Raw genomic sequence first — 9,915 nt, 5'->3', positions numbered from 1 at the left:
AACAAGCATACGCACTCATAATCACACTGACGGACAATTTAGTGTGTTCCATTAGCCGCCCATGCGTGTTTGCGGAATGCGGGAGGAAACCGGAGTACCCAGAGAAAACCCACACAGGCAAGGGGAGAATATGCAAATTCCACACAGGAAGACTGGAGCCGGGATTGAACCGTGCACATCTGCACTGTGAGGCGGGCGTGCTAACCAGTTGTGTTATTTGAGTTTGTAAATTATTTTCAAATTCCACACAGGAAGACTGGAGCCGGGATTGAACCGTGCACATCTGCACTGTGAGGCGGGCGTGCTAACCAGTTGTGTTATTTGAGTTTGTAAATTATTTTCACATTCATATGCAGAAGAAAATATTTCCAGTTTGAGTTGACTTATTTTGGAATAATTCTTTGTCTGTTTTGACTGTGAGGCGGACCAGCTAACCAGTCGACCACCATCCCGCCACTCTATATCATATCATTGTGTATTTTTTTTTCATTACAACGAGGGGAAAAAAACTGTTAATAGATTTCAATTAAATAATCCACTCATTAAAAACAGTCTGGAGAATATTTTATTCATTTTGTACATTTTTCAAAGCCCCATCCCAGCAAAGCTTGCTCTCATGAGTGAAAACAATCAAGTTAGCTACAACGACAAGGACATATTTAAATTAAATGCTGCAATACTGAGATTGCAGAAGTGTGGATTGTTTCAATTGACCAAAGAGTGTATGGACACGTGATGGTGTTTAACAAATGGAAGGCTCATCGACAGAGGTGGCGCCTTCTGTGCTGGCTTTCACACACTTGGCCATTGTCTGTGAGGCTCTGCTGATGGAGTCTAAACAAGAAGAAGTGGAGCAGAAGAAAAGAAAAAAAAAGGATTGACTTAGACAGCTGGACTCGACTTTGGCCTTTGCACCTGTGAGTATTGATCTTACCTGTCATGTAGAAGTCTTTTATTGAAAGCTGAGGTGGTGTCAGAGGAGCCGCGATTAGGTCCTGCTTCACTCCCTGATGGAGAAAGAAATGAAAGAGTCAAAATGTATGTGTGTACTTTGACTAAATGTCCTTAATAAATTACAAAATAGTCCATAGAGCTTAGCATTTATTTGGGGTTGTTTGTCCATCACTTTGTTACGATCTGGTTAATCGAGAATGGGGACCAGAGAGGAGGGGCCAGTATGATAGTGAGTCATACAGTTCCAATGGTGTTACACGAACTCATATGGTCTAAAGAAAAATGTCCGGAATACTAAAACAGATGCAATAAAATGTAACTGTTGCCCGATCATGCATCACTACTCTCCAACTTTTGTATCCTAAGTTGTGCAAACCTGCTGTATCCAAATATTTCACGGCATATTAACTCATGTGAAACGAGCTCAGCTCCGCGGAGGCGTAAGACAGGATCAAATGCAATTAAAGCGGGCATACCTTCGAAAGTTCATTTGCTTGCTTGAAATAGTTTGCCTCTTCCACGTCATCGTACCGCACCAAGTTTGGAGACACCTCAGCAAGTCTGGATCGGACCTCGTCCAGGGAGTCGTAGGGCAGCGTCACACCTGCCAGCTGCAGGCACACAAGTGCGTCTCTGAGTGAGTTTGTTTGAAATCCATTTGGCATATGGCGCAACGTCATGCTCACCTCCGCTACAGCTCTGATGATCTTCCAGTCTTCTCGGGCCATTCCCGGCGGCGTCACAGCTACCCTTGTGTGTTGGCTCCTCCCCTCAGTGTTGACATAGGTGGCATTTTTCTCGGTGTATGCAGCACCAGGGAGCACTATATCCGCCATTGTTGCGCCAACATCACCATGATGACCTGCAGGATTTTAAAAGTGACTCAAGTATACTCTGGCATTACTTACTGATGTTTGTATGGTGGGCATGCATTTACCTTGGTAAATAATGAGGCTGTCTTTTGGAAGGTCAGCTCGGGTGATACACTCGCCATCAGCTCCCAGCAAGAACAAGACTTTGGGTGGGTTCGCCCTAATGGAATCCACACCTGCCTTGTAGCCCAGGTCCAGAGCGGCGACTTGACTGGCCACTCTGCTCAAGCCCAAAGAAGCTCAAATTTGGTATCCAATTCAGTTGTTGCCATAGCTGTGCATCATCAGCCTCTCATACCTGTGCAGGACGTTGAGGACTTTCCACCCTTGCTCCACTCCGCTACTGGTTCTGGCATTGTGGGCAATGGTGGACACTAAGCTCAAAATGGCAGCACCATCTTCTCTCTGAAGAGCGCTACTGCCCACCACCACGACCGGGCGCTTTGCAGCTGCGAGGACCTGCGGGTGGAAGAAGTAGCCAGTCAGGAATGCATCCGGCCTGGGGACATTTGCAATCCCAAAGTAAAGTGAGTATAACGGTCACCTGTGAGAATGGATGCGTGCCATTGGCCAGTTCTGTCAGCACAGATGTCTCCTCTCCAAGATGGTCATAGGTGTAGCTCAGGTCAGTATTGTGACCAACCAGGGCAACACGCAGCTCATTATGAAGCCAGCTGGATCAAATAGAGACAAAAAGGCATGGCTGAGACATTTGAACTGTTTTTTTTTAAAATCGGGGCTTACAATGAATCTCCCGTTTGTGTTCTTTTCATCTTGAAAGAAAAGCTACAGTAAAAGTAAGCCAACACTACTTTCCAACAAGCCGTAAAGCATAATGGTTTATTTTGTTTGTTTACATTGGAATCAGCATATTTTAGAGGGGATTGGCAAGCCAGTGTTGACCTATTTGACCCGGAAAAAGTGAGGGATATTGGGCTTTAGGGTGAAATTTTGGGATATTCCGAAATGCAACATAAGCTTGCAGGGGAACGTAATTTGACCTTCGTTGTTTTCTGCCAAGGAGCTGAATGGTGATATTCACGTGTATTTGATTCATGAATCAATCAACTCTTACCATGCTATACACATTTTGACCTGAGACCCAAATGTCGAACAGATGATCAACAGTCCCTAGCCATTGCGAGGATAAAAACAAGAGATTCAGGTCTCCACATAAACGGTGGACTGATGGTCCCTGGCCAGTGCACCACTGTGTTGGGCCATTACCCACCTTCAAATGCTGGTCCGACGGTACCAGTTCAAATTGCAACTCACAGCTGCCGAAAATGACCCCAAAGTACAATTTTCAGCTTTAGACCGAAAGTCTGAACACCATAAAACTGGGCAGAAAAAAAAAATGTGACCGGCACACGCTTGACGATACAGCGTGAATTGAGGTTAGCCCCATGGCAGCTGCTTCGGACAATTTGATCATAGTTAGATGTAAGACAGTCATAGCAGCAGTAGTGGGACTACAGAAGAGAAGAACAAGGGCAGCGCAAAGTAACATTTTGCCGCCAGATCATGACATCCAATAACACACAGACAATAATGACGTGTTAAAGAGAACTTTTTCCATCATCAAAGTTTTAGGAAAGAGCATACAAACACCAAGACACCAGTGTTGTGTCCAAGGACCGGCAACCCGAGGCTAAGGCCAAGGACTTGCCTCCGAGGCCAAGGCCAAGGACTGAGGACTGATTTTGAAACTGAGGCCTAGCCGAGGACATGTATAAAACAATGCTATCACATCACTTGGCAGGTCTTCCTGATTTGCAACACCCTTCCATCATAACCCTTTGCACTCCCTAACGCTTGAATGAAGTGTTTTTATTCAAAGAGTAGAACAGTCAGGGTACGTGTTATTTATACTGAGAAAAAAAATTGACATCATATGGTTTACATTTATGAATGAATGTTTTAGTGCAGTAGTCTCTTAATATGAAGTAAATCAACACTCAACAGGCATGACGTGGCACGGAACACAAGTTGAGAAATGACTTTGCATAGAAGTCAATCACTGACTGCAGAAAAAGCGGTAATCTCTCAGTGATAATTTTAAGTTTACCGGCAGCGAGTCCGAGGGACTCGCTGATCAATAAAGTACGAGTGCCATTATGGATTGAGAGAGTCCCAAATTTCGAATTCTGAAAGGGTCTACTTATTCAATTGCATATGATAATAACACAAACAACAACATATACATACAATGATAAACAAATGCTGCAAAAATTTAAATAATTCAGGAGCAGGCCTGAGGATTTCGGAAATTCATGGTAACCGGTTACATCGGATTACCCAATGGGAAACCACAATTACAAATGTAAACGTTCATCATGGGAACCCATTTTTCTATTTTGACTGATATTGATAATCAAGGAACCCGCATGCGCACATAACGTCATCTGTTGTGTGTCCCCCCTGCCCCCCGAAAACAAAACGAAAGTAAATTAGAAGAAACACACTCACACACCACATCACATCACAAACACATACAGAGGCGCGGTGAAATCGCATGGATCACACAGTCAATTCAAGTGCGGTGACTTTTATAATTAAACTATTTTTCGGTACCATGAAAATGACGCCACGGAAACGACACGTTACCGGTAACGATTGTTGTTGTGAAATCCTCGGGCTTGCCGTAGTTTTCGAAGCGAAACGTACATGCAGGAAATCTGGTTTTACCTCTTGCGGATTCTGGCATTAAACAACGGGGCTTCATAACGTGGATTAGTCCCAACCAGCAGAAGGAGGTCACAGTCCTCAATGCCGGCGATGCGAGAGTTCAACAGGTAGTTGGACCGCAAATCAGTGCTGAAAAGGCAGGGGGAACAAAGAGAACTACCGTAGATGGAGACACATGGGAGCTCCGTGCATTTTTTTTTGTTTGTTTCAATTTTGTACATACCCAGCTCCTGCCATAGGGAAGACTTCCTCAGTGCAGAGGCTTTCTGAGTTTAACCTGTTGAGGAGATCTTTAAGGGAGACGAGAGCTTCAGCATCTGCCATGCCTCCGGCGATGGCTGCCACTTCACTGCCCTGTACACTTTGCAGCTGAACACACATGGTGGATCTCATGTCTGTTAATTGCAACTTTCCAAGCTCCTCTGCGCTTTAACCGCAAGCGAAAAGTTTTTCTGAAGGCATTATACTGAAAAGCATCCAGGAGCAAGATGGGTGTAGATGAATGATGCCAGTCATGAAGTGTGACGGAATCCACGTGTGATGGACTAAGCATGCTCAGAAAGCAAAAACACTTACCGCTCCAGCAACGCGAATCAGCGCATCCTCCCAGCTGGCTGGAGTCAGTTGACCCAACTCATCCTTGACCAGTGGCTGAGTCAACCGCTGCCTCTTCAGACCATCATAGGCAAACCTAAAACAACACATCATGAGCTTTTTCGTTCTCTTTTTTCTGAACGAGGCGTGCGGTGAATCGACGTGAATCCTGATCCAGCAGCCATTTTACCTGGTCTTGTCAGAGATCCATTCTTCATTAATGTCTTCATGTAGCCTGGGCAGCACCCTCATCACCTCCCCTCCTCTCGTGCTCACGACAATGTTACTGCCCACGGCATCCAACACGTCAATCGACTCCGTTTTCCTGCAGTGTCGTCAACAAGACAAATGACCGCCTGCTTTTTTGTCGTTCAGCTGTAATTGGACCTACCTCGTCTCCCATGGCCGTGCGGTGAAGGCGTACGGCTTGGAGGTGAGAGCGCCGACAGGACAAATATCAATAACGTTTCCCGACAGTTCTGACATGAACATCTTCTCCACATAAGTGCCGATTTCCAAGTTGTTCCCTCTTCCTGTAGTTCCCAAGTCTTCAACTCCAGCAATTTCACTGGCAAAACTGCAAGAAATCAAGATTGAATGAATACATTTGGGGTTTTTTTTCAGTTAATATATCTCATCCCCAGGGTTCTAAATTAACTTTTTGGATCACCAAGGTAATCTATTTACTTATGTTTTGATTTATCATTGTTGATTTTATCTACCTCCCTCACGCTATACAGTCAAACCTCGTTTCAACATACGAGGGACATAACAAATCTGGACAACAGTAGTTCGCCTTAACCATTTCCAATAAAAATAGCCACCAACTACAATGTATAATACAGTATGAACATTTATAGATGTAAAAACATGAACATGTAATAGAGTATTAACATGTCAATCACAAATATGTGGATAAAGCTGAAAGAAAAAATGATTTTATGAGACACAAAACGAGCAACTGTAGCGTTCCTACTTAATCTATGAAAACATCCAGTCAGCAAATGAAAATTGCCTTCTCCAGTTCAGGATGTGCCGCACCACAAAGCCGTTCACGATCATCTTTCAATCAACTGGCCTCGAACTCTGCCATGATTCTGTTGCCATGACAGATGATCCGTCAAAATCATCGACTTTGCCAATCAGTAGTATTGGCTAAGCTTTGTCTGGGATACTCCCTTTCGAAAGCGAGGTACAATTTCAGCCTTCACAGACAGCAAGATTTGCTTCCGTTTACCGGACTTGTTTTCAGACCACGTGCGCCGTGCCTCCAGAAGTACAACGGTGTACGAGTCGATCAGTAGCGTTGCTAGGCAACGGAGGGGAATCCCACACTGTATTATTTTGTTCATAAGCAAAGTCGCGGCAACAGTTAACTCCCCGCGGTTTGTTGTCACAAAGGCCTTTTCCCAATTTTGTGGGAAAAAGTGGACGTTATAAAGTTGTTTGTTGTAGGCAAAATCGACAAATGAAAAATGAATTGCGTGAAATTGTGACTTTGAAACGTGAATGTTATAAGGGTGATAACGCTGTAAAGAAAGTATGTTGAAAAGAGGTTCGACTGCACCTCTGGTCATTTTTTGCACTGGTAGCAGTCTAGGCTGTCGCGTGCACCGGCATTGGTGCAGCAAGTGTTGGGAAAGCTCAGTTGACAAATTTGGAAGTGAACGAGTTCGGTTCACAGTTCAGAAATCAACATTTTAAACTAAGTTCCAAAATTGTCATTGTCAAGTTCGTTCTTTTGTTGGTGTGAGCCATTACCCTCAAAATAGTAGAATTCCCCCAGTGTTGCCACCCATTCGGTCCATACTCGTTGACAACTTTCACCCTACAATCGCATGAGGGAAAACTAGTTGCTTGATTGCTCTTTTTTAAATGAGGAATACATTTAAAAATAACAGCACTGTAGTCTTTAATGTGCGTGCAAAAATATAATCTATGTTTGGAACTAGGCTGAGGTAAGAAAAGAGTTGTTACGTATACCAACTTAACCCCCATCTTGTCTTCAAGCGACTGTAAAACAACGACCCAACTGCAACTTCCAGATGCTTGATGTTAGAAAACTATGACCAATCGCCACCAAAACTCATGTGCATGCGCATTTGCACATCAATCTCTGAAAATATTAAAACAATCGGCCCAATATTTACATTAAGCATGCCCCTGCATGAGCCACTGTGGCTTAGGTTGCCATATAAGGTTAAATCTTATCCCCCTTCATATGAAGGGTCATTTACCATGCGTTTTTGGGTTTTCTCACGGATCTCTAACCTGGCACCCATGAACAAAAATGAACTGTGGTTCAAAAACCATTCACCGATGCCAGAATGAGAGCATTCACAAAAACATTCATCTGGCACAAATACACTTTCCCAGGACAGTTGCCCAAAATATCAGGTACAACGCTGTGCAGCCAAGAGGGGTGTGAAACTTCATTACGGCACGGTATTTATCGAAAATATAGGAAGTCACTTTTTGAGGTAGAAATGACCAAGAATAAAACAGCGTACTGTAGAGGATAACTAGAGACACAATTGCCTTGTGCATCACTGGCCAGTCAGTTTTTGTAAATAACCGCTAAAATGCCCTTTTTACACACAATTGGCAGAATGGCAATTGTTAATTTCGAACCCTGATCAACACAAAATTTCAAATGTCTTTTTACCGGACACAGCGTGTACACTGGATGCAGCGAGTCATGATTGTTTTGATAAGCGGTCCAATGTTCTTGTCTTCCACTGCTCGCTTCTTTTCTGTGAAACGGCTGCGGTCGGAACCAAACTGCATGGACTGATCCTGGAAGCACCACAAACAATAATGCCGAGTAGTTAAAAAAAAAAAAGTCATTCATTCTCTTTTTGCTTCCAATACAATAGTTACCTGCAAGTCACATTCTCCTCCCTGATCACAAATTGGGCAGTCCAATGGGTGGTTGGCCAACAGGAATTCCATCACTCCCTCTCTGGTAACACAAAAGATCGTCAGATCTGTTTAAATTGTTGCCTACACTGTGAAGACTGCTCAGCAGCTATAGTTGGACAGATTTTTGCACCTGGCTTTTCGAGTCTTCTCCGAGTTCGTGAGGATATTCCAGCCCTTCATGACGGGCATGGCACAGGCTGCCACCGGCTAGAGGCAGAAGCAAAGTTGCAACAGCCATTCTGTTGTCAGGAGTTTGATATGTGTAGATTTCTGACAGATCAAGTTGACCATCTTACCTTTGGAGCTTTCTCAATCTCTACGAGACACATGCGACAATTTCCAGCCACCGAGAGGCGCTCGTGGTAGCAGAACCTTGGAATCTGGACTCCTACCTTTTCACATGCCTGATGGGGAACACAAGACGTTAAGAATCTGAAAACACATACTGTACTTGCCCAAACCTACCAAGTTAGACTCTGTCCTCTTAGAGTGCATTAGATTAAATAAAATATTCATAATACTCATGCATTACTACATTGTTAATCCTGTGAATAAGCAATTAAATCAATGAATTATTTACCTGTAGAACAGTAGTACCAGGTTCCACCTCCACTGGTTTCCCATCAACAAACACCTCCACCATGTTGCTGGCAGCACGCACGTTAGTCCGCACTAAAGCAAATGCACATTGTTTCGATATAATTTTACATTAAAATGTTAATACACAAACCTACATGCACATAAACAACCAAAGATAACTTACCGGTGTAGGATGGAGCCATGCTGCCTTTGGTGGCTCCAGCCAGAGCTCGCCCAACATTTGGCAGACGCAACATGATTCTTTATGAAATAGGGAACAGCGTAAATATGTTGGGGGGAAATTATGTTTGTTAAACATTAAAAACAATCTCACAGTGCATTACAAAAAATATTCAATGTTTACTCTCAAATGTACATATTCAGTAAGAAATCTTGGCCTGTTTCACTCAATACAACACCGATAAACTAGCAGGAAGTCGTTACTTTTTCTTTTGTACGCATGACAACAGATCATAATCAACTTATACAGAAGATACTGTATGGCACATTTGGCATACAGTATCGTCTGCCAACAAGTGAGTTTAATCATTCTTATCATTCGATGTCGCTGGCATGAACCGATGAACATGGATAGATCTGTGGTTAATAACTAATAATTTTAGGTCATATTACGTGACATTGGGATCTGATGATTACCTCTGATGATCTCACCAAAAACTAGTATGTTGACTCGTTCAGTACATCTCCCACAGTCAACAACAACAACAAAAATAGCTTTTAGTCGAGACGTATAGCAATCTTTCAGAAATACATCTAAGGTAAAAACATCGGTGTTTTGGTGCATTGTAGCATTCAAAGAAAAAAACCTCACCAATTTATAAGAGAGAGAAAGCTAGTAAGTGGCAACCAAATGACACCTTGCTGGAAGGAGAAACATTAGCTAAGCGCACTATTCAAGGACGTAGTGCTATAACTGCTTCTCTGGGGACTGCGCTAGATAACACGTCATTTTCTACCCGTTTTAAAACCAGGATAATAATATTTACAAATTTAACGGATTTGTCTAAATCTTACCTGTCGCTATTTGGCCTTCTGGACCAGAACAGCGGTGAAGATATTCTTGATATCCACAAACAACGACGTAGTTAGCGGAAGTGGCTAAGTCATTGGACTTCCGTTCCAGATCGGAGTTCGAATCTCAAATTAAAAGTCATTTTGCCATCTAGCGGACGAACCGGGGAAAAACCTAGAGAACATCTACCCTTTTGGCGCCAAGGTTTTCGCGATAAAATATTACATTTTTATATCGCTATTTCAAAATGTAGATTGAAAGTGGTAAGGAGAA

General features: G+C 43.2%; 1 protein-coding gene across 1 annotated transcript; it reads right to left on the bottom strand.

Annotated features, from left to right (window-relative positions):
- Positions 1 to 547: 547 nt before the first annotated feature.
- Positions 548 to 9,796, bottom strand: ndufs1 (NADH:ubiquinone oxidoreductase core subunit S1). The gene is made up of 19 exons (XM_052057607.1): positions 9,645 to 9,796; positions 8,794 to 8,870; positions 8,611 to 8,702; positions 8,327 to 8,434; positions 8,161 to 8,237; positions 7,989 to 8,070; positions 7,774 to 7,904; positions 5,500 to 5,685; positions 5,299 to 5,433; positions 5,091 to 5,205; positions 4,738 to 4,883; positions 4,515 to 4,643; positions 2,371 to 2,500; positions 2,125 to 2,285; positions 1,892 to 2,046; positions 1,641 to 1,816; positions 1,431 to 1,565; positions 935 to 1,007; positions 548 to 834 (listed from the first exon to the last, which is right to left on the bottom strand). The coding sequence occupies exons 2-19, from the start codon at positions 8,864 to 8,866 to the stop codon at positions 743 to 745; spliced, it is 2,196 nt and encodes a 731-aa protein (XP_051913567.1). The 5' UTR covers positions 8,867 to 8,870; positions 9,645 to 9,796; the 3' UTR covers positions 548 to 742.
- Between the last annotated feature and the right edge of the window lie 119 nt (positions 9,797 to 9,915).

This window comes from Hippocampus zosterae, chromosome 2 (assembly GCF_025434085.1).
Source record: "Hippocampus zosterae strain Florida chromosome 2, ASM2543408v3, whole genome shotgun sequence".
In the NCBI taxonomy this organism is placed as follows: Eukaryota; Metazoa; Chordata; class Actinopteri; order Syngnathiformes; family Syngnathidae; genus Hippocampus; species Hippocampus zosterae.
Note: the sequence above shows the minus strand (reverse complement) of the source record. Positions and strands in the feature narration are given on the sequence as shown.